This window comes from Chiroxiphia lanceolata, chromosome 17, assembly GCF_009829145.1.
Source record: "Chiroxiphia lanceolata isolate bChiLan1 chromosome 17, bChiLan1.pri, whole genome shotgun sequence".
NCBI lineage: Eukaryota > Metazoa > Chordata > Aves > Passeriformes > Pipridae > Chiroxiphia > Chiroxiphia lanceolata.
The window spans coordinates 9,190,766-9,215,823 of record NC_045653.1 but is presented as its reverse complement, the minus strand read 5'-3'; the positions used below and the strand labels follow the sequence as shown (position 1 = coordinate 9,215,823).

Below are 25,058 nucleotides of genomic sequence, written 5' to 3'. Positions count from 1 at the left end.
GAGTGTGACCAGGGCCCGGCAGAGGCCCTGGTCGGTATTTTGCATCTGATAACACTGAATTATATACAACATGATGACTAGTTCACCACCTGCTGAGGCTTAAAGATGGCTGTTAAGATTTTGACTCAAAACATCTTCCCCCCTCCCCCCCTTCTTTTGACCCCAGAATGAGTCACCCCTTTAAAAAAAAAAAAAAAAAAAAAAGGCAAAAAAGAAACAATCTCCACAGTTCCTTTTTGTTAACTCCTTCCCAGCTAGAACTGGCTTAGGGTCACAGGGAGTGCTGCCCAGGATGGTTGTATGTTTGTTTTCATCACTCCTGAGATTGAAGGGAATCTGACACATGCACCAAAAGGCACTTTCAAATATATATATATATATATATTTTAAAAACAGTGCTTCTGTTCTAAGAAATTCAAGTTAAGACAGAGTGCCTTTCACTCTCTTTAGTCATAAAGCAGGTAAACGAGCAATATCCCAGCTGACATTAAAAAACCAAAATAACAAAAAGAAACCTGCAGCAGAGACAAGTGTTCATGCGAGACAGCTCAATATTCTAAGAAAAAAAAAATGGAAAGGAAAAAGAAAAAAAAAAAAGAAACCTCCTATATCGCCACTAAAAATAACAATACAGTCAGCAGGGGATATTAATTAAAAAAGCTGCCACATCTGTACAGTTCTTGCTCCTGCATCGGCTCTTTTTGTTAACGTTGTCGTCTGTGGGTTTGTTGTTTTTTCTTTTTCTTTTTTTTTCCTAAATTCTTTTCTTCTTCTTTTTTTCTTTCCTTCCTTTTTTTTTTTTTTTAAATTTTTTTTTTTTTTTTTTTTTTTAAATAACATGAGGTCAGTTTAATCTTCCTCGCCTCCCCCGTACATGTCCGCCAGTTTCTTGAACCGGGGCCCCCAGTCGTTCAGGTAGTCGTAGTCCTGGTCCCCGGAGCTGGAGGAGTTGAGGGAGCTGACGGAGCCGGCGGTGGAGCCGCTGCCCTCGTAGTCAAAGACGAGCAGGGAATCGTAGGGGGGGGCTGTGGGGTCGTTGTCTGCTGCCCGCAGGCCCTGGGTGGGGGGGCAAACACACGGTGTTAATACCCACCATGGGGTTTTTATGGTGCTAAGGAAGGGTGTCCGGGCTGCTGGGATGTTGGGGATCCCTGCAGCGCAGATAAAAAGAGGATGGTGAGAAAACGAGGGTCCCAGATGCACCTTTGGGTACAGCCCTCCCAGCTGCCCCCAGTAGAAAACCCAGTAACTCCCAGTGCCTCTGAAAAAGTGGAATGGAGTAGGAAGGGGCTTGTTTCCCAGCATCTAGATTTGGAAAGCTTTGTGCTCTGGCCAGCGGGTCCTTTCTGGGGTTGCCTGTTGAGATTTCCAATGAAAGAAGGAAGGAACAGCACCTGTCCTCTCCTACAATTATTTTAATTCTGATGATTTTCTCTCCCTTAGGAAAACAAAATAAAAAAATCACTCCAAGCAAAATTCTGCAATTAGGACAGACATGGGGTGTGAAATCCTGGGCAGAGGGTTGGGAAGCATCGCTGCTCCTGTGCGTTGTGGGCAGCAGTGTAGGCAGGCCACAGAAATGGCCTCGGGATATGGAGAAAAAGAATTGCTTTGCTGCAGCCCAGCATCAGGAAAAGCCTGGTGGAATAGACCTGCACTAAAGCAAAATGCTCCACCTTCAGAACCCTCAGCCTTAGTGTGGGGAGATGGAGCTGGTTTCACTGCAGTGAAAAGAGTTGGGATGCGTGTAAGAGTATGGATGTGTGTAAATGCGAGTGAAGGATGGGCAGGAACAAAGGAAAAAGGGGTTTCAATGATGAAAATGAGAAAAAGCACAGCAGGAAATGCATGTAATAATAGAATTAAATGGCTGTAACATTTATTTTTCTGGCTTAGGAAATGGATGGTGTGCTTTGTCTCCGAGGAAATAATGCATTGATTGGTTTGTAACCACTCAATCACTCAAAATTAAAAACGAGATAAGAAAATACCAAATGGACAGATATTTTCTACAAGCAGATAAAGGAGCAGTAATCGAACATAAAATAAAGAAACCCTCTCTGATCTGAGAGGAGCCTCTCTGTGCTGCAAACTCTTTGAGGCTTTACACCAAACAGAGCTTACGAGGAAGGCACAGACTGCTGAAATAATTACAAGTTCAGGAGCAAGAAATGGCTCATTCTGCCTGGGTGCTGAAAAGCATGGTGTTTGTGATATCCACAAGACAGAAATCTTGGGCCTTTTGCTTCCACTTTGGATTTTACACGTTCAATGCCTTTATTAAGCCAAGTCCTTTGCTCGTGCCAATACTTCCCCTGGCTTGCATCAGACTTCTGGTGTGAGCAACACCATCACTTGCTCCATTCAGTCAGGGAAACCTGACTTTAGCTGGCTGCTCAAGCTTTTAAGATGTGACACAGGACACCCTACAGAACATACCTCATTAATAAAATCACCAATATCCCCTGGATGTGGGATTACTGGTCTGATAGGATACTGTGGTTCAGCACCAATAGGTCTTTCATCCACCCTTCTGACTCCAGGTGTCTTGTTCAGCACGTGATCCATGGTCTCTGGCTGCTGGAGCTGGCTTAAATCATAATCCTGTGACAAATGGGAAGGCACAGTGTGAAATCAAGGGCTTTTTATTCAGATCATCTACTCACTCAATGTGCAAACAAGTCGAGAGGTGTAATTCTGTTTCCGCTGAAGTTTGAGGGCAAATCTTATCCCTGGGCATGCAGTTCCTCTATCTAAATTACAGATGAACCTGAACTCTGAGTAGCTCATAAAATTGCCCTCCTAAGAGTGCATCTTGTAACGTAAGTTAAATCAAGTATTTAAATATTTTCTGAATATTTCACACAGTGTCTAAATATTTAGGATAAAAACCTGGCTTTTGTGTGCATGTGCAGAGGTGTATCCATAACTTTTTGATGAAATATATAATATAATATAGAGACATAGTGTTGGTAGACATATTATTGCAATTACATTTCTGCAGAAGCAAAAACATTAAAATGTGTATTGCATTTATGCATGTAGGCCTTTCAAAGTAATTATGTTCTTTTTGCTTGTGAAAAATCCCAACAGAATAGGTTTCTATCATGGCATGAGAACCAGGTAATATTTCATTAAAAATGTATTCATGTAGGTAATGGTGTTTTGCTGTTCTTCCTTTGCTGTTATTTTTAACGAACCCTTTCTAAAATATTTAAGCCTACAGTGTAGTTGCCTGAAACCAGATACTTCAGCTAGTTGGAATGCTTATAACAGTACTTTGTTCTACTGGTAAAACCATCCCTGTGCTCAGACGGGGATGACTGAAACTCCAGGAGCAATATTTATAAATAACTTGACAGCGACAAGAAAAAAGAAATGCTAATTGTGAGGATTTTTCTGTGGAATAAGAACTTCCCAAGTTTCAGGTAAGTCCTTGCCTCAGCTTGTCATGGCAGCTCTCCCCAGGCTCACCTGTTTGCCTTTGGATACCACTGGGACCTCCACAGCAGTATGTGCTGCAGTGGTTTCATGGGCTCCTTGAGCACCAGCCCTGGTTACTGACCTTGAACTATGCAGTCCAATTGAACAAGTAAGAATAAAACCATTATATGATGTAGAGTCACACAATTTGCACAACAATCATGTTTGAGAGTGTCCTGGGCTCTTTACTCGCGTTAGGCGGGAGTAAAAAACCAGTGACTTAAACATGAGTGACCAAACTTTGCTATTTTAGCAGAGGACACAGATCAGTAGCAGTGGAAAAGCACACCCCAGGAATGCAGGCCAGGGAAGTTTTCGTGCAACATCAGCCTCGGTGTCTGTGAGAAGCAGCACTGCAGAAAAGCTGACGTGTTCAGGCAGCCTGTGGCTCAGGGCTCTGTCACCCAGCGGAGCTTTGCCACTGTGCGCTCCGTGGTGACAGAGAAAACCCCCAGATCTATCTGGACATTTCTCATGAACCATGTCCAAAAATTAAAAGAAATTAAAGGAACATTGGAGATGATTAAGTAGATGCAGGGAAAACCCACGGAAGCTCAGGGCTCAAGCAAGCCAAGCCAAATGCCTGCAGCCACAGGGCTGGGGAAGGCGGCAGCTGTTGGCTGGTTTTACAAAAGTCTCTGATGGGGAACGATAAAATACACAAGTTTAATGTCTGAAGTAACAGAAATACTGTTTGAACATGAGTGTCAGTGGATTGATTTATAGTCCTTTCCCCAGGAAGCTGTGCAGGGGGTAGAAAAATCCACGTGTGTCGTGAAAGAGTGGGGGGAGCTGGATGCACCACCACAATGTGGCACCAGCCTCCTGGCATGGTCCTGTTTGCACAGGAAGGTGTCCCAGTGACATGCTGAATCTCCTGCACTTGCTGCCTCTCACCAGTGTCCACACCACACTAGGGAAGCCAGTAAAGCTGCCTGGTCATGACCAAGGGGAACACAACCCTTTGCACGTGCTGTAGTGAAAATAATGTGGTTTCTGCCTTTTTGAGAGTACAGTTTGCACAGCTCCTCCTTGGCCACAACCCACAGGCTTCTCTCACCTGGTCTTCCTCTCCACCTCCCTCTTCGTCGTACTTGAGGATGTTGTCCCTGACGTCGTCCTCGGGGTCGATCAGGAGCTGCTTGGTGTGACGCTCCTTCTCCCGGCGCTTCATCCACACCACGAACAGCAGAACCATAGCTGCAACAGGGAAGAAGCTGGGTGAGCTGGGACCTCCCACAGCACGAGGCCAGGCTGGAGTGTCCTAACACCTCATCTGCCCTTGTCCACTACGGAGAACCTCACTGGCTGCTGGCAGGAGGAATAAAATGTTATCGTACTGCATGTTCTGATTTTTAAAGAAGAGATCAGTGAGAGACATGAATACTGTGGCAGGTCTCCACTGCAAACATTACTTGAAGATCCCGTCACCAACACTGATTGAGATAATGTTTATCAGGAGTAAAACACACAATCAAAGTAAAACAGAAAGTGTGAAAACTGCAGCTTTCTGAAAAAAAATCCCGAATTTTTAGGATTAGATTTCCACCTTTATTTTATTCAGGGGTATAACATAAAGACAGAGGGAAGAGAGCTGGAGACAAGGAAAGGGGTACAGGCACTCAACACCTGTGCACAAGGGGCTGTTCCAGCAGTGTCACACAGGTTCAGCCCATTCAGGTCACAAGCCCTGAGTGTGACAGTCACTTTGCTGTTGTCTGCAGTTGGCCAGGCAAGACTGGTCTGGGGAGGCTGCACAACACTAGGTCCTGTAATCCAATTTGGACTCCCTCATGTTCTTCTTTGGTCCATGAGGGAAGCTCTTTAGACTTCCAAGATCACATTAGCCAGGACATTAGCACATGCATTTGGCCATCCACTTGCAAAGCAGATCTGAGATCATCTGAAATCCTTTCAGAAAGCAGGGATAGCTTTGCAGAACAAGGGAGAGCAAATCTGGTAGCACACAGTCAAGCTCCTCAGGCATCAGCATCTGCATGCCAGGCTTGGCTAATCTCTCTCAGCACAGTAACACGGACAGATGAACAGTTCTTGAATCACGAGAAATTTTTCCCTTCTTGAACAGCTTTACCCACAGGGAACACTGGCTCACTGCTCCACAATCTCACCCTCCAAAGGGCCACATGCATCCCAGGGGCTGTGTGCTCCCTGGGAATTACTGTATGGAAGTCGATATGGGAACTGAAGTCTCCATTAACATAAGGCAGCCAGACCTTGTCTTCCTCAAGAACCTGTTAATATGTTCGTTTTCATTCTTGTACTCAGTAGCTGCAAATAATGTAATTAAAAATGAAGTTAAGCCTGGGCAGCTGATGCAGTTAGACCTCCCACTGTCTGCTTTCCCCTCCATTCTCCATGCAAGCCCCACAACAAGCTGCATAAGTGGCAATCTGCAGGAGAAGGGAGCAATGGGCAGACAGAGGAAGTGGGAACGTGTGGCCCAGGCTCATTTCACCTGAGTCAATCCTCAACTGTGCCAAACTACTGCAGCCAACACAAGCAAACCCAGGCAGGATGTGAGATCCCAAACTTGGTGGTTTTCAGCTGAGAGCAGACCCTGGGAATAGGGCTGGGCAGCCCAGCCTGCAGCCCCTCCACAGGAAGGAGGTGGTTAGGAGTTCTTCCTCCCAGCACCAAAGTGTTTATGCCCAACAGGAATTCAGTGAAGTGAGTGGAAAAGGACCGGGCAGCTCATTACTGCCATTGTGTGCCAACTGGCGGCCATCCCTGCCTGCCAGCCAACAGAATTGTTTCCAGATAGTTCAGCATTTCTTTAAGGCTTATCCCACATCTATTCAAGACAGAAAAAAAGAAAAGGAAGGAAAATGTAACTCTTATCTGCAATATAAAACCTCAGCTATTTAGCAGACTATTGAAGCCCCTTTCTTGTTGTTCCTTTTCAAGTCTCTCACAACAAGATACCTGACTGGTCCACAAAGACAATATTATAATGGCTACCGAGGTTTATCTTTTTATTTCTTTTTTTTTTTTTTAAATGATACTTTTTTCATGCACTTGTGGAAAAAACTGTGCCATTAACGCCTTTACAGCTACCTTGGAAAAAAAAAAAGACCTTCAGCGTGTCAATGGTGGATGTAGTGCACTCTCCTTCCTTTTATTCACTCTGCAGAATGGGAAGTGCTATTACTGCTGTTAGACCCATTTTCACTCTGCATGTAGTTTTCCTTGAAATCTATTGTCTTCACCCTTCACAATTTTTTACTGCATTGCTCTTCTAAATGTGTTATTTGTGCAGCTAATACATCAGGTAGCAAGAAGAAGAAAAAACCCCCTTTGAGCAAAGGTAAAGGCAGAAGCTTCCTTCACAGGAGCAATCTTGGATCTGTCCCCTTGCTGCTTCTTCCTTTTAAAGTCATCAAACTTTGACCTGCTGACTCTAAAATGGACAAATAGCACAAAAAAATCCTGCATCTGCCTTTTTCTAGGCTATTGTTTAGAGGTCATGATACGACAGATAGAAAGGAGGCAAAACACTGGGAGGATGTAACAGTAAAACTGCTCATTGCAAATTACATTTTTCATCACTGATACAGTGCTTTGCAGCTCTTGAAGATAAAAAAAAAGTCAATTAGAATTACAATGAATGTAAAAATAAGCTTTTGTAATAAAAACCGTAATTTAAAATGGGATAATGTATCTGAAAATGGAAAGAGGAATCTCTTAAATCAAATGTCCTTCAGCTGAAGTTAATTTCAGTCAATAGGATTTTCAACTGTTTTAAATCGTATTTTAGCACTGGATTTATACAAGAGCAGCAAAAAGAAGACCTGTCTTTAATCACTTCTGTGGCTCCAGTGCAATCTTAAGCACACTCCCCAGTGTACTGAAGGTGGTGGGGCTGATGAACACTGTGTCTTCATCTGGGTGTGAATTCAGCACAAAAACCCCTTTGCTGAAGGGAGCAGCCAAAGCATTTTTCTACTGGGACCCCACACCCAACGAAGGACAGGAATTGCCCACCAGGGCTGGGCACAGGGATGCTTCCATGGGCTTGGCTGGGCTGAGTGAGGAGTGGGGTCTGCACAAATCCCCTGTTTCTTGCTCTCTCTCCAGCCTGATCCAGTAGATCAATTACAAACCAATACATTCCCCTCACTAGCCCAGGAGGGTGGATGTTTGCCCAGGGATGACCCATTCTCCTAATGCACCACACCACGTCCCCGTTAGGTGACATTTGTAGCATACGTCGCTCTGTCTGCTCTCTGTTTAAACACACTGGGGGTAAATATTAAATGTGATTTAGCACCATAACTCCTATTAGCTTTAATGAGAGTCTCATGGATTCATCCTGTGCTTCTTGATGAATATTTACCTCATTGTACATTTCAGCTCTTGTTTTTATCTACTCCTACTGTGCCAACTGCTGCTTGAAGTTATAATGATATCATTTTTATTTTTAAGTGTGTGCACACATGGCTATTGGTAATGCTCAGGACTGACAGTATTGCTGGGCAAAAGGGATAGTTTTGCCTCAAGCAAAGGGATGGCCAACCCTCTCCTGTGATCCACCCCTAGCCTTCCATTGTTCCTGACGACCTGACAAACTGGGGATTCTTCTTCTAAAAACACTCACAATCCTCCAAGATTAACCAATCTGAAGTCATTTTACAGGCAATGGGAATACCTACCGTTGTTCTTTTCCTTGGAACAACCAGAAAACCACAGTCCCTCTGCAAAGGACTAGCCAGACTCTCATAACCAGTGAGAACCAGTATATACACAGCCAGCCAGGGACCTGAGAGCTATGGGGGTGTCTGCAACGGGATTTTAGAAGAGTGTATCACCTTTTCCTGCAAAATGTGGAGAATCCTATCACACTACCTACCTACAAGTTGCTGTCAGGTATAATGAGTTTTTAAAACTACTCTAAGTCTTAGAAAGACGAGTCTGATGCAGGCAGAGCTCATTTTGCTGATGCTGCAGTGAAGGAGGTTCGAATGCAGATGTGTGAACCAACTCCACAGCCCAAAGCTCAGGGATCTGTCCTCTGCACAGAGCTTCAAAAATACCGGCCATAGGAATAGGACAACAGGCAACAGGCTGGGAAACAAGAAGGAGGGTAGATTTAGAGTAGGTATTAGGAAGAAATTCTTTACTGTGAGGGTGTGAGGCAGTAGCACAGGTTGCCCAGAGAATCTGTGGCTGCACCATCCCTGGAAATGTTCAAGGCCAGGCTGGATGAGGCTTGGAGCAACCTGGTCTAGTGGAAGGTGCCCCTGCTCATGGAAGGGGGTTGGAACGAGACGATCTTTAAGGTCCCTTCCAACCCAAACCGTTCTGTGATTCCATGCCAGCCCCTGTGGCACTTACTCAGTAAGATGATGATGCAGATCAGGATGGCAATGATGGCCCCCGTGCCCAGCCCTGCAGCGGCCACGGCCCCGATGGTGGTGCAGTCGCCGTTCTCGTCGCAGGGACACACCTTCACCTTGATGACAGAGGTGTTGTACAAGGGGGGGTTTCCTGAGTCCGTCACGATGATGGGCACATCATACACACCCGCCTCCAGGTACATGATCCGTAAACTGAGCTGGGCGTAATCACCTGGAGAGACCAAGAGGGACAGACAGATGACAGACACTGGTAGAGCCTTGCAGCCACACCTGTGCAGGCTCCTCTGCTAGAGCAGAGTCCTGAAGAAGAGGCTCTCAGCAACACACCCAGGCAGGACAGCTTCAGACTTCTGCCCTAACAGTCTGGCCAACAACCAGCCTGTGATCTGCAAATTACCGTGTGTTTTCACTGCTGCACTAACCTACCTCGGTGCCATTTGCAAATCCAATTGCCTGTGTTCAAAATGGCATCAAATGCAAATAGTAACACATTTGCCCAGCCCTGAGGCTGGGCTGACCCTGGCCACTGTGCAGGTTCTGTTTTCACCACCCTCCCACCTCGGGATTTTTGGGAAGCCCATTGCCCATTGATGACACGCTCAGCCAGGTAATCCCACTGTGATACAGAGATTGAGCCCTGAGCTGTGAGGGCACAAGCTGTTACCCCTGGTCTGGTACTCTTTGCCAGACCTCAGCAAGAGCAACCAGCTATGAAGCCAAAACCAGCTCATAACTCCATGATATTTTCCATCCTCTGCTGAAACTACCAATAACCAGAGCAATTAGGGCCATTTGTGGTTGCACGCTGCAATATAAAAATCCTTCACATACTGGTAATCTTCACACTTACCTAGCCCTCCTGGTTCCATGGTAAATTAAAAGGCTGCCTTTATGCAATTATGGTCAGAGAAATGAACATTGATCCTGATTGTGGCTTATGACAATTACACTGGAGGAACATAAGGAAGACTGATAATAGCTTTTTTCCCCTTGGCCATTATGGATGATTTATACTCTGTTCACCACTGATAACTGTTCATAATTATGAACTGCATTAAAAAAAGCCAAGTGCCAAGGCTCTTAGAGTTATGCTGCAGGTCTGATACAAATCATTCCTGATTAACTATCTTGTCTATAATGTCAGCCATAATGCGCTTTAAAAAACAAAAATCGGATAAAAAAAAACTAGCTAAGTTTGGAAGCTGGAAACCGCACGTGGCCTCATTAGCGAACGAGAGCCCAAATGTCCTCAGGATTGCCTGCCCCATTTACCATTCAGCCGTGTTATGGTCCAGTTCTTCCTCACCGCAGATGGCACACTTGGCAGCTCGAAGACGAAGGGCCCGACGTTTGGATCGATGTCAGCGTCCGCGGCTGTGATGTTGATGACATTCAGGTTTGGCTTTTCACAGATCTGTGCCTCCTTTGGCAGGAGCTCGGGAGCGTTGTCGTTGATGTCAATTAGGTAGATCTGCAGAGTGCCAGTGCCGCTGGCGGGGGGGATACCTGCACGGGGGAGGCAGAGCCAAACACGGACCCATGGCCATCACTCGGGAAGCAGCGGGATCAACAACACCACGGACCAGCCCCCTCTTTGCCTTCCCATTTCAATAAACCAGGCTGTTCACCTTCCCTCCTTGGACCTTATTAGGGACATGCACTTTCATGGTCCCTTGCTTTACGAGGCATTATTAAAACTTCCCCAAGCCTCCTAATGTTGTTTTTCGTTCCTGCAGAACGTGGAGGTTGAGTCCTGCAGACCTGGAGCCTACAGCAATGTCCTTAGTCAAACTAAAATTACAAGCAGGTGATGCCAAGCTGCTCCTGCAAATCTTGGTAATGGCTGTTTTGAAGAAGAAAAAACATTAGAAAGATAGCTGACAAGAGGAAGAAGAGGGCTTGGAGGGAAAAAAACCCCCAAGTAGTATAAACTTTTGGTCACCATTTACTGTAGCACTTGCTGGCCAATTACAGATTTGCAGACCATTACACTGCTTCAAAGAATACCTGACTGTCCAGCATGTCCCACATCCAGCTCCAGCTTTAGTGGTGAAAGGTCCTTGTTGGCAGCCTACAGTAAGACTCAACCACCAGTGAACATGTTTGGTGATGCCACTGACCCCCACAGCAGCTGATGTCCCAGTATACAGTTCTGCATCCTCTCTACATCTGTTCCAACCAGCAGGGATTCTGCAGCACAGCAGTCCTGGTCCTCCAACCCCTTCTTGATGGAGAGCCAAATCTGTCTGACTAACGACCACTTTAACAAAGTAATACCTGTCCTGGCAGGACAGAACAGCCTTCCCAGAAATGGCTCAGTATTTTTCACTTCTCTCCCCACACATTTCTCTGGCAGCTCTGTGTTGGCCTGCTCACTGCCTGCCTCCCTTCTCAGGCAGCGTTGCTTCAGCAATTATTTTTTAAGTATGTATTGTCAGTCCTGGCTTTTCCTCCCAGTGCTGGATACAAAGCTACACAAACCACTTCCCCACCAGAATTCTGCTTCCACAGACTTTCCTTCCTACATTCCTTTCTCCATTTCCCAAGGGAGCCTTGACAATTCTGAAGGAGCCTTGGAAATGCTTCTTTCATGGTTCCCACATAAGTTCTTCAATCACTGATCTCATCCTTTCATCTAGTAAGCATGGGGGTAGGTGCTTACCCTCCAAAACAATGTCTTTTGATCAGCCTTGAAAGGTTATGGAGGGACAGACAGACCATCAGGACACTGGGGCTGAACACGAAAACTGACTTTCAGGATGAAGCAAAGTGATTTTAGTGCTTTCACATTACCCAGAATATCTTCTGGAACAAAAGCAAGGCTCCCACTGTAACCTCTGAGACAAACAGAACACAAACCCTCAGTCCTGAGAGGCACTAACTGGCACGTGGCTGAAATAACCTGCAATTGCTGCACATACAAATGCAGTTTTGTTGGGCTATTGAGTATTGTTGGGCTCTGTGTCCTGGTACTTTTGTTTCTTTGTGCTCCTGAGTGCAGTTCTGGGGCAGTTTCAGGAGAAATGAAAAGCAAACAATTTTTTAAATGGCCAAGTGGAACCATGGGACTTTTCACATTATTTCAGCTGTCTTATGTGGAGAGAGCAGGGACATAGATAGAGCAGGTACTGATATAAAATGAAGGATCCTTTGATTTTATGCTTGAGAAGAGGACTACCATCGCACCCCTCACTCCAGAGGAGAAGCTGGTCTGCTCCCTGAAATTAAGACTGAAATACTAATGACAAAAGAAAGAGGAATACACAACCTCTACATCTACATTTAACTTTTGCATTCTCCTTCACTGCCTTTTTCACAGTGCCAGAGCCTACATTCCCACAGAAGGGTATAAGCCAAGGTTTTCATCTTCAGCTGCAAGAAGGAGTCGCTCCCATCCTGCTTGTGCAAAAATTTCTAAGGAACTTGGGCCACTGTCCTGATAAATCATGGCAGAAATGAAGTAAGCTGTGCCTGTGGCTGACCAGCATCTTCCTGTCATTGAGTGCAGAAAAGCAGGAATATGCTCTCAGCCTGTTTTCCTACAGTACTGGGTCCCATGGGTGAATTCCCATGAGGTCCTCTGATACTGAAGAAGGGGTAGGAACCTCCTTCCTTCGGACAGACTCTCTCTCCCCTATTCAGCTCCTTATTTCATGAAATCTGTTGGAATATGATATATTTAAGTTCTGTGAGCTTCACTGTGAGATTGGCTGAAGGGTTCAAACACTGCCAGGTTCCACACTTGTGTAGACACAGTGTGATTCAAGAGACTCTCCTGGGAAAGCAGGTTAAAATTGTGCTGCCAATTAGGATTCCCCTTTTACCCCCTTACATTGCAGCCAAGACTTTTCCTAAAGTGAGTATCTTTGCACTGTAGCCCAGGGAGAGAAGGAGAACATGTCCAAGGAGTATTCGGCTAAACTTCTTCTTTTCCGTGTACTGAGAAGCAAAAAGAACTTCAAGGAAAGAAGGCACTGCTGCTTCCTCAAGAAAGAAAGAAAAATCCCCACCAAAACCCTTGACTCAAACCCTTTCTTTGATGAGTACGTGATGCTGGAGAACCTGGAACTTGGGAGAAATGTGGAAAGAGTCTATTAGCCTAGATGAAACTTTAGCTGTTATCCTGAGCACTCTAGACAGAATTTTAAATGAGGTGTTGCTTTATGTACATTTTAATGGCTGCAATATACCAGTGATAGATGAATTTTTCAGGCTAAAGAGATTTATCTAGGTCCTCACATTCTGAGCTGCTGAATGATGGATGGATGTGGAGGTGCTGATGCACTGCAGCATCAGCACCGAAGCCAAGGAAAGGGGTTAACTCCACATCACATGGTACTAAGTGCCCAGGATTTGCAAGGTCAGATGGTGAGGATTTGGTTGATGGGTTCAAGCTCTACCACTGCTTTTGTGAACAGCCTTGGCCAACTCATTTGACCTGTTTTACTCTGTGGCTCTTGCAGGTGACCACCACTAGAGCATCTTGAGAATATTTTAGATTTCACTGCCCTGGCTGCCTTCATGGAGGTGAAGCTTAAGATGGGGCAGTGGGACCAGTCCTACCATTCATGGCACACAGAAGGGGTAAAATGCACTTCTTGGTACAGCTCCTCAGCCCTGAAACTCTTCCAGGAGTTTCCCTCGCCCCTGTGACCTGGGATGCAATGACTGAAGTGACGGGTGGAATCCCAAAGGGAGGAAGTTTTCACTAGCCCTGCAAGCACCACCATATCAGCTCATAGCAGCCATGGCACCTCCAGCCTGAGGGATGACAAGATCTAACACAAACACTGCCCTGAAAGCACCTGCAGAGTTCGAGCAGTATACAAAGGTGCTCACAGCCAAAGTCAGACTTAACTGTGCTGCTGAAGGACGGCTCTGGTTTGAGTGAGTGCTCAGCACCCTGCAGCAGGAAGGTGAGGGCAGGAGAGGGGAAGGAAGGCCCTCTCCTTGCCCTGGGAAACTCCTGAGCCCTTGACAGAGCCTTTTCCAGCTGGAGGAACTGATGAATGAAATACTAGCATGGCCACGTTTAGGTATGGTTAGCAGAATTCAACAGAATTAGGAAGAGAAATACAGGGCAGCAGCAATGGGCTGCTTGCCTTGAGCGAGGCCAGTGCTGAGGTCCTTAGTGCTAATTTGACCAAAAAAGCACTGAGTGATCTTTAATGAGTAGAGAAGAGCAAGCTTTAACAGGACTTCTCCAAGAGAGAAGACACTGACTGGCCTCAGTGGCTCTGGTGATAAATCACACCAGCACCCAGATGCTCTGATGGTGGTTGCACATTTCAGGAATGGTAGTGACAAGAAAGTGATCAGCTCCAGTGACAGACAGACAGACAGTTCAACAGCTGGGCTTATTTTTAATACCCTCCTGCCATCCCCCTACACTTATTTCTGGTTTCCTGATGGAGGGCTTCCTGAACGCTCTGATCAGGGCCTCTGGGACGATTACCAGGACTGGTATGCTCGGCAGCCCTGGCAGTGCACATCCCTTTGATATTTTTTTTAAGTTCAGGCTACACAGCTACACTGAACTCCCCAAATCGATTTTCCATTTGTCCTCCCTTTCCCTTAATAACACTCTCCGTATACTGTGCACATTTAATTTACTCCAGCAATTTCCCGTCCCACTTTCACATTTTTGACCATAAAAACCTGGGAAAAAGATAACTTATACTGACAACTCTGTCAGGGCATCATTTCTCTTAATGCATCACATTAGAGTCTTATTGAAGCATGAACAATGTGAAGCCTGGGCTCACCGTTGTCAGCCGCCAAGAATGTGGCCTCGTAGACATTATTCTTAATGTAGTCTGACTCTCGATCAAGGACAGCAGCAGTAGTGATCTGACCATTTGTGGCATTAATGTTCAGCCAGTTTGCAGGATCTGACAGCTTAGAGTATCTACAGAGAAAGGAAATAAATACATGGCAGTCTTTTCACTGACATACCCTTAATATTGCTCGAGATAACGGTTTTTCTGGACTCCTGACCTGTGATTCAAAGGACCTTTGGATAACTGGTTTTGTTGACAAACACAATGCTTAATTGAGTATATGGGTTTTGACCTTTGCAATTATTCAATTTCTTTCGTTTAAAAGGTTTTCCTTTCCACTGTGTGCCACTCACACGCCAGCTTCCTGCTGCCAGGAGTGGCCACAGCCCGAGGTCTCTGCAGCCAAGGAGAAATGGGGTCTGCAATGACCATTGCATTTGTATGCCTCAATCAGAGGATGGATTCCTGTGCTCTCCTTCTCCTGATCTTGCCCTTCCTAAAATAGGTATTGCTTTAAAGTCAAGGATGTTCCTGTTTTCTGCCTATGAACAACAGTTTGGGAATACCACATTGGAAGAAGGCCACTCTTTTGTATCAGAATTGCATCCTCATCAGCAATTGCCTTGGGGGCAGTAATCAGACCTCACAGCTGCACTGAGGTGTGGACTCAAGGGTGAAGCAGCTTCAGGCCTGCTCTCCTGCAACATTTTTACATGTTCCTGAAATAGCAGGGAAGATGATCCCATGCATGTGGGAGGTTTGAAGAGAGCAGCAACAAGGAATTCCCTTGGCAGTCCTCAGTATCCCCAGGGCTGGAAGGACTAGTTGCCTCCCAATTACTCAGTCAACTCACAGCCCATGTCTGTTCATGCCCTACAGAACCAGCTTTGACCATGGTTTGTTTTGGGTAAACTTTTTCCGTGTTCTCCAGATCAACATGTTCTGTTCATCTTTCTCCCTTGTTTTATTGCTTTATTCATTGCTCTTGATTTCTACCTCTCAGTTTTGTACAGTTTGAACTGAGATGGACCATTACTATCCAACTGGAAGCTAATAAATGGCTGAACTATAAATGACTGAAATAAGCAAACAAAAGCTGAGTTTATTTCATGGCTAACTCAGACCTGCTGATAGTTTTATGTAATTTTTTTGTAGTTAGATATGCAGGTGAGAGCACTAGCAGCTTCTGGTGAATATCCCTTTCCAGAAATGGGCTGTTTGAAGCAGAAATTCATAGGGAAACTTGAGCTGCATCAATCCGTGTGAGCAGGAAAGCAACACCCAGTTGCACAAGCCCCTGCCAAAGGAAAGAATTACATTTTATGGAGCTAGACTCTTTGGGATGTTTTCATTTCATTTTAATACCACTGCTGTGAGGCTCCTGCCCTTTCTCTGCTAAATGACCAGGGATCCAGTTTCAAAGCTGACTTTGTGAATGTATCTGTGGCTAATGAGGATAACTTGAGGTGTGACAGTGGCCATGCCAAGCTGTGCCTCACTGGAGATGCTCCTGTTTCCTTATCTTCTATTTGTAAAAACTCTATTTCATCAAAGACTATTTAGAGAGACCAAAAATTGTATGCAAGGCTCTAGCAGCTGGATCAGCTCTGCAGAGTGCTTATCATGGATCTGTATAGGCTTAGCTTTTTGGGTATATTTTTTCCTAACTCACCAATGCCAACTGTGAAGTAAAAAATAAGATATCCTTTGCATAGCTCACAAAGACAGGACCCCAAAAATGCCCCACTGCTTCTTGCAAAGCCTGGGCATTGGCTGTCCTGATGCAACAGGAGAGAGATTGTATTGGGTTTGGAAATTAAGTGCTGGTGAATACACAAAATGTGTGTCCTGGAAGCCCTAGGAAAGAAACAATTCAAGTAACTGGCTGTTCTTATTCCCAGAAAGTCTTACAAGACCCTACACATGCGATGACAGGAAAGGTAGGTGCTCGTTTGGATTACAGATCACCCACCTCCACCTTAGAGGGAGCACTCAATCAGAAATGAGCTGCTCTCTCCTTTGAAAACCAGCCTTGGTACAGACATCAGGGAAATAAAGACCCTTCAAAGGCCAATATTTCAAAAAGAACCTAAGAAAAATGGGCTTGTTAGTTAGGATGGTCTCTCTCCTCCAAAGTCGCAATACCTGTCTAAAGACAACAAGATGAGGCAGTGAATAAACTATCATTTCCTAGACCAGACAGCTCTGTGCCAGGTGAAATATTTCAAACTGTTCCTGACACAAAATGTCACAACTGATGTAAGTTTAAGTGGCCTCAGCTGTGGTCACATCGTCTACTCAGGTTTTGCTAAAAATACTGCAGTCCTTACAGGCTGGGAGGAAAAAAGAAACAAATTTCTGTGGATGTAGAAGTATCCAAAAGCAGGAAATGCCATTTCCCGTCTGCACAGACAGACCTAAAATAATTGTGGAAGTGTCACAAAGACTCTCATTTTCACACACACTTTTCTGCCAACTATTTCCCGGTGGGAAGGCGTGTCAGTCTCACTCGTGGACTGTGGATTCAGTCCCCCGCCTGCCCAGGTGGGGCAGAACAGAGTGAGTGACACCCTCCTGGTCACAGCACAGACTAAAAGTGCTCTTAAAATGCTTAGATCTGACTTTTACAAAGCTAAAATTTTGCCAGCTAAATCCATTTCATAGGGAAAGCAGGTAAGGAGGAGGTTGTGTTTGGCAGCTTGTCTGAAGAGAAACGGAAGGTCAAAACAAATTGCACTTACTGAGAGCAGGGAAGGGCTGCTGGGGAGCGTTAGTGAGACACAGACCAAGTGCCAATGGCTTGTGAATGGGCGTTTGACTGCTCAGGCAATACTCAACTATATGACACCTTAAAAGCCTGCCCAGCAGCTGTTTGTAACCTCACTGAACCGGGCTGACAGCTCTTCTTGCACTTCACTTTTAAGCCAGGCTGAACCTAAATCCTCTGAAAGCAACACAAGGCATGATTAAAAATCCCAGCCATTCCCTTGGAAAACCCAGGCCTAGCCCCTTCTGTGCCTCAGTTTCCCCACCTGTAAAGCAGAAATAACAAAGCTGCCTTTTTCTAAACCTCTGTGTTTATGAAGTGCACGAACACCACAGGTCAGAGCATCCCGGGCAAGGCAGAGATAAAGGGTACAGTGCAGTCCTGACCTCTGTAACAACTCAGGAACCTCTTGTTATCAACTGCTTCATTTGAAGGTGTGATCTGCCCTATGGCAAGCCAGTAACATGGGATCCAACTCTGTCTGCCCTCCCCGACCCAGCTGCTCAGACTCTGGCTTATCTGGAGCGGGGAGGATTGTGAGTTTACAGGCTTGCGGGATACTCTGCAAGCACCTGACTGCAGATGCCAGTCCCTGCCAAGCATTTCATTTGTATCACATCAGTTAGTTTGGAAATCAGCTTTCAGCTGCTTGGCTCCCCAGACTTCTGCAGCTGAACCCCCCACCTGTATGGGAGCGCCCTGGGCTGCCTGGTGTCCCACCTTACTGCCTGCTGCATGAAGCGATCGGGATCCACCGCTGAAAACGTTGTCAGGACTGTTCCTGTTGGCACCCCTTCCTCCAGCCTGATTAACTTGTGGTTCGTTGGGAAATACGGTGCTTCGTTGACATCTGTGACTGAAATGGTGACTCCTGCTGTCGACTGGAAGGACATCTGGATGCCACTGGCCAGAGGAGCTTGGTTTGATACCATCACTGTCAGCATGAATGCTCTGTTCATCTCGTAATCGACTGCCTAAAACAAACAAACAAGCAAGTATAGAGCCAAGCAGAGAATGAATTCTACCTTCTGGCTGAAAGCTGCAAGATTAGAAGGCAGATATCAAAGTTGTTGCCTCATCTGGTTTCCTCCTGAGCTGAGTTCTTTCGAAGGTGCAAATCCAGACCAGCTTCAATCCAGTGCAGGATTTGGCCTTCCAGTGTTTGAAGGGTCAAATATTAAAACAAAATCCACACATGAAAAATTTCAAACAGCAGGGAGGACTTGCCCTGTTTTTCATTCCAATGCTAAGTGGTTTCCAAAAGAAAACCTTCCTGTGAGAGTGGAGCATCAAATGAACAAACCCACCCAGGGCTGCTCTAATGCAACAGGTGGAGCCTGTTAAGAGGGATGGGACGGGTACTTAGCAGTGCTATTAGCACTGAAAACTGCTGACTTTGTAACTAGGAGGGTCTATGCGGACCCATGAGCCTGAAGGGCTCTTTATTTTCCCTCTTAAATGAGTTTACAAGCAACGGTGGAGCTGCCAGGAACAACGCCTGGCCTGGTTAAGCAGGTGGCCCTTCCAGTGGGACCTCTGGTCCTCCTGCAAGGCACCTCCTTATCCCCCGAGGCTTCCTGCACACTCCTACAGCTGGGTATTGCTGCTGGGAGGTCACAGATCTCTCCTCAACAGGCATGTGAAGAGGATGTGTCTCGGGAGCCAGACGAGTGAAAAGCCTTTGCTGGCACGACTGACTGAACCCAGTATAATAATAATAATTTCTAAACCATCCCACTAATTATTACGAGGGAAGTTGCTAATCATCTGCCAGGGAGGCTTGAGTTATGCAGGATCACACCTCTGCCTGTTAAAAAACGCTTTGCCGTGATTTATAAATTTAGAAGCATAACCACTCTCCCTGATACCTTCTCCAGCGCTGAGTCTGCAAAGCAAACACTCACGGTGTAAAACACCACTGACTTCGGCAGGGCTGGGCTCATTTACACCAGCAAGATCTGGCTGCCATGTCCTGTTTAATACCCAGTATTGTCAGGAGAGAAATCAAATCATAGGAGGCTACACGAGAGAAACAAATTTCAGGGGCAAGAGGTAAAACAGCGGAATCTCTATTCGATTGAAGTGCAAATGTTCCCATTGCTAAATGATTTCCTGACAGGCAGGGCCAACATTTAATAAATAAAAGGAAGCATAAAGATTCCCAGTACACCCACCCTTGCTGACTCACAGACTTGTACTGCATTCAAAAATGATGCATTGTAAAAGTTCCCAGTTAAACACTGTTCAAGGCCTTGAAACAATTTGACTAATGTGTTTCCTCAATTTCTTTTCACAACCCTCAAATTTATATTTCTACAATATTAATTCTCTCTTTTTTTTTTCTGTTTGCTAACCTGCCCACAGCCAGCCTGCACCTCCCTCCCCACAGGGGCTCAGAGGGAGCAGGGGGGCTGAGATCAGCAGTTCCATGGGGAATGATGTGGGAAACTCCAAGCTGCTGATGCTCAGAACAACACTGACCACACACACCTCTGCTAAGATGTGGCCTGATGCAACGTAGTGGTTTTTTCCCCCCTAAAATGTAGAGCTGTTTACTCAGATTCTTCCTCTCTCTTCTGGGAGCAACAAACCCAGGGCTACAGAAAAGCCATGCAGGGAGCAAGGTTGGACTGGGATCACCCATCCCATCCAGGAGGCATAAGTGTCACGTGCTGGCACATGGTGGCACAGTGTCCACCACACTTCAGTCTGCGAGACAGAGCTGGTCTGCCTCCATCTCTTCTGTGCTCATCTGAGTCCTATTTCACACAGTTTTGTTGAAAGAAAAATACGTAAAATCAAGGTCCTGTGCTGTCCCGGCAGCATTTGTGCTATTGGCCCCTGTGGGACAGCAGCCCCTTGAGGCAGACATAGTCCAGCCCTAAGGCAGAAGTTCTTTCACACCATAATAAACAATTTCTACCAGAACAGTTCTTATTTCTGCTCCCTAAAACTGCCTCCCTTTGAGGATAACAGGACACAGAGCACCCTGTGTTCTTCACACGGCTCTAATCCCTTCTGCCTCCCTGCATCTCACTGATAAAAGCTGCATATTGGTCATTCAACATGGTTTTAGGGACATGGTGCACTTGGCATTGCTAGGTTAACAGTTGGACTCGATGATCTTAAAAGTATTTTCCAACTAAAATGATTCTCTGATTCCATGACAACAGGATTCTGAAAAGGCCCACAGAGTCGCTGCATTTGGGACAAGGACTTGGACACTTGGGACAGTGTTGGACTGTTGCCTGCTTTTTACTTTCACGTCCAAGAAGCACTTGACACGAAATTAAAAAGCAGCACTTTTGCAGATACCCCTTGCTGGATGTTTGTTACGGCACAAGCGGCTGTGAAATATCCCCCTGGAGATGCTGCACATCCTCCTCCTTCACGAGCATCTCCGACCTGGATGCAGCAGTGGGATACCAAGGGCTCGCCACGTGTCCTCCTTTTCTCAAGGTACTTTTAACTGAAGTGAACAAATTTGCCTGATGTTGTAGTTGAGGCAAATAATAACTGAAGCTTCGGCAGCATCTCCATTAGAAATTCACAGCTCTGATCCATGCAGAGTTTATAATAACATTTTACTTAGCTGGCTGCCACAGGGCAGCCACTGCTGCTCTGGGAGATTGTCTTCAGACTCTGCGGTGTCTCATCTGAGTGGGAAGTTTCTCTCTCCCCTTGATCAAGGCTTTCTTTGAAGATTAGGGTCTTGCACAGTTATGGAAATGGTTTGGAAAGGCAAGAACAGAAAAGGGAAATGTTACACTTCTGGTGATCAGATTGGAGCTGCAGATGGGGTTTTGCTGAGGGCAGCTGCAAAATGTCCTCCATGAGCACCATCTGAACTCCAAAGGGCTTTTTGGTTTGGAAACATTTCTGGCCCTCAATTTCAGGCCCCCAAATTCTAGTGAAGTGGTGGGATTCTTCACAGAACACCCTTCTCTGCTCTGTTGCTGTGACTGCCGTGGCCCAGACACAAGCCCCTTTGCTTGCAGCAGTGAGGAGTTACATGTAAGCAGCTTTAAAGAGCCACATTAAAATCCAGCCATGTAGGGTCTGTAAATAAATGGTTCATCACTTGACTTAATTTTTTACCTGTGTTTTCAACCTACATCAGTAATCAAACCAGCAAGACACTGCTCCTACACTGCGAAGAACAAGCTCTGACTGGCCACCCAGGCTGACGTGCGTACATCACCCAGATCTTTAAGCATATTCACTTATTAATAGAGAACAAAATATTTCAAAGAAGAGGGTGGAATCCTAAGAGTCTTCCCTTCTTCACCATGAAAATTTAATCACAAGCAATTTCGCTCATTCTCCTTGCTGAAAATACACCAAAAAGCCTCCCGGCTCGACAGGGGTAGGAAACTCTGGGTGCCCAGGAGGATCAGGTGAGGTGAGATAGTGAAGACATCCAGTGCCATTTCAAGCTCTGAGCTCAGCTTGACAAGATGGGATTTTCATGTGGTTCTCTGCATTGTGATCACTGTGGGTTACACAGCAGTGGAAAGTCAACACCAGCATCAGTGGTGTCTTGACAAATCTGCCCTGTGTTTTGCCTGCAAGTCCTGAATAAGGGATGGTTTATTATGCACAAGTCCTTGTGCAGCAGTGATGATCATGCAAATCCCCTGTTGTTCACCTCGAGGTGCCTTTAAACTAAAGTCCTGACACTTTGCTATATTAAAAATAAGGGGTCCTTCTCTGTTTGCAATGAAAACATTGGCATTTTGATTTCAGACTGGCTGCTGATGTCAATGGAAGCTGAATTCTAGCATTTTACTTTGTTGAGTCTTTTCTATTTAAGCAGAACATACAGAGATATGGATATGTGTACACTTAAACACATACATGCACCCACATACACATGCCTAGAGCTACTGCTAAGCTTGAAGAGGTTTCATAATGTTGTACCAGGTAAGGCTGTCAACCATCATTACAGAGCAATAAAGAGTGATAATAAAAGGACCCTGCCGAAATACCATCTGGCAGGTAAGATGATGTCTCCCTTGAAGTTTCAGCAAAGCAACATCTGCAGACACACACACACATAGCCTAAGGGTCAGACAACAGGACAGGCTCACAAGCTCACACATTCCTACCAGTGTAACCTCACTGGCATTTCACTGATGTCATTTTTCCTAATACCCAAACTGTGCACATTAGGAACGACTGCAACTTGTTTAGCTAATAAGAGGGAAGCAGAGCTCTTTTTTCACATTGCTCTTTAAACATCAGCACTTCATCCTAAGTTTGTGATTAAAACTTTTCGTTAGAGAAGGCCAGACTTATCAGAAGATGCTGGCTTTATCCATCACAGTGGGTATTATCCTTCCCAGGTGCAGTGCACGGTGTTGTGCAGCTCCTACATATCACAACAGCCTATGTGTGATGTCTTCGCTTTTTTCTGTAGTTAGAGGGAGCATCCACAGGCATCTTATCTGGGAAGGGCTTCAGTGAATGCTGAAGGGATCCAGTGATGTTCTGGCTGTGTGTAATGACTGCAGAAACACTCCCTGGCCTCAGAAACCGAAAGAGAAGCGAATGCTCAAGTGAAGATAAAGTCATGTTCTTTGGAGGCAGGGAAGGAAACACAATTTGATACTTGCTGCAGATATCTTGAGGCTTCCAGCTCTTGCAGGAAATGGGGGCAAGAAGGGATGGTGGATATTTACAGCCTTATTTCTCAGAGTTTTTAGACAAGATCCTCTGCTGATCTAACCTAGGGGGTGGCTTTCACTTGAGTGGAGCTATCCTGAGCTGAGGGTTTGTCCCACACTGTGTGTTTATCACTTAACACTAGGAAAAGGAAAACTTCTCTAAATTTTTTCCTTCCAAGCAACTCAGTCAGAGGGAAAATCTCCTTTCCTTCTGTTACCAGAAAACTCACTCCTCCTGATATCTCCCCTGCACTCCCTGCTTTCACAGAGGATCACTTGACTGAGCCCTGCAGTGAAACACTACCCCTGATTCACAGCAAACCAGGGGTTTTCTGGCTCAAGAAGGGCAGGGCTGCACAGCCCAGGTCTGTTCCCTCTTACAGTGCTCAAAGAGCTAAGCAGAAGCAGGAGGTGGAAGTCAGGCTTGGGTGCTGGGAGGACCCTTCACCATGTGAGGCTTTTTGAAAGCTCATGGTGGGCTGAGCTGAGGTGGGAAACCCAGAACCAGGGCCATACGCTTGAAGTGAGACTATTCAGGACTCCTGCACAGAGAGATGAGAAACAACAGATCCGAGCACTTATCTTCCCAGGTAGAGAAGGCATGAAATAACTTCAGGTGCCTGGCAATCCCTGTAGCCTTAAGTAGCTGAAAGGGTGATAAACAGGGATTTGCTTTGGCTTCCCCCTTACCTTCACCACGGTCACCATGCCCTCGTTGGTGACGGGGTCTGTCCGGATGGTGAAGTGGCCGGAGGGGTCCCCGCTGATGATGCGGTAGATGGCATTCCAGTTGGGGGAGTGAGGCTGGTCCCGGTCCATCACCGTCAGATTTGCCACCACAACCTCCACTCTGTTCTCAGGAACCTCTCCTGAATACTGCAAATAAAAGACAGGTCACAGTGGGAGCTTTCTGTCCATCCTTGTGGCTACCTCCCTTCTCCCCTACATCACCAGGCTGACTGGAAAACCTGTCCCATGGAGAGGACTGTGGGGTTATAGGTAATGAGCAACACATCTCTTTCTCACATCCCTTTTTTCTGGTTTTCCTATTTTTTTCTAACTGTGAATACTTTCCTGAACCCTTCAAAGTCTAGTTTCACCTCTCAGCCCTGCTATCACACAGTCACTGCACAAGCTTCAGCAAATGCTCCAAGGAAGGAAACAAAAAAATGTTCTTGATATGCTTGTTCAGTTACAGCAACGAGAGAGTTAATTGTCAACAGCAGGGGAAAATGGCAGACTAAAATGTCTAAATTTTTTAGGATGACTATGTCCCTTTATCCCAAGGTATTTTGCCTCAGATTTCAGTGATGGCATTTTATTGCTTCTTCAGTGATTTTACTTCATTTTCCTTCTTTCTTGCCTTTGATTTGATTTTGTCTCATTATTTGAAGTGTTTCTTGTGATTTTGCCACAGCCTTTCCTGGTGCTTAATTCTCTCATTTAGCACTGATTTTTATGGAGCATGTCCCATTCAGGCATATCCTGATACATTAGCTGCATTCTTTCCTGCTTTCCAGTCCCTGATTTATCACAGGGCTGATCAGGGATCCTGGCCTGTGAATACTTCCAGTGTTTGGGGCTCAAAAGCTGCCAGTAAGACACATTCCCAAATTTTCAACTGTCCTCATCTCTCAGCATTGCCTTTTAGCAGCACTTGCAAATCAACACTCTGATTGGCATATGGCAAATTAAACACTGGGGAAATGCTGGGAGCGGCTGGCTTGGAGTCTGTAACCGAAATCCTGGCCCCAAACTGCAGGAGCAGAGCACTTCTAAAATCTGGCCTTTGGTGTGCACAAATGCCAGGTTGTGTAAATGATAATAAATCATTCCTTTGTTAGCACAAGAGTCTGTTTCCCCTGTAACCCATCTCCATCCATTGGCATCTTCCAGTTATATTTAGTATATATTATTTCACCACTGACAGGAAAAATATTCAATCTGCCTTATGCTAATGTAAATTTAAATTTGCCCTTTAGTGGTA

The 25,058-nt window shown here is 45.6% G+C and overlaps 1 protein-coding gene across 1 annotated transcript in view; it reads right to left on the bottom strand.

Moving 5' to 3' along the window:
- Nucleotides 1-356: 356 nt before the first annotated feature.
- The window catches only part of CDH4 (cadherin 4), a 425,959-nt gene continuing 401,257 nt past the window's right edge, over nt 357-25,058 (bottom strand). The window contains exons 9-16 of the mRNA XM_032705113.1: nt 23,762-23,947; nt 18,126-18,379; nt 14,624-14,766; nt 10,131-10,364; nt 8,836-9,069; nt 4,544-4,683; nt 2,440-2,604; nt 357-1,056 (exon numbers count right to left, since the gene is read on the bottom strand). Of these exons, the coding sequence (XP_032561004.1) occupies nt 850-1,056; nt 2,440-2,604; nt 4,544-4,683; nt 8,836-9,069; nt 10,131-10,364; nt 14,624-14,766; nt 18,126-18,379; nt 23,762-23,947 (1,563 nt within the window). The 3' untranslated portion in view covers nt 357-849. The remainder of the gene's footprint in view (nt 1,057-2,439; nt 2,605-4,543; nt 4,684-8,835; nt 9,070-10,130; nt 10,365-14,623; nt 14,767-18,125; nt 18,380-23,761; nt 23,948-25,058) is intronic.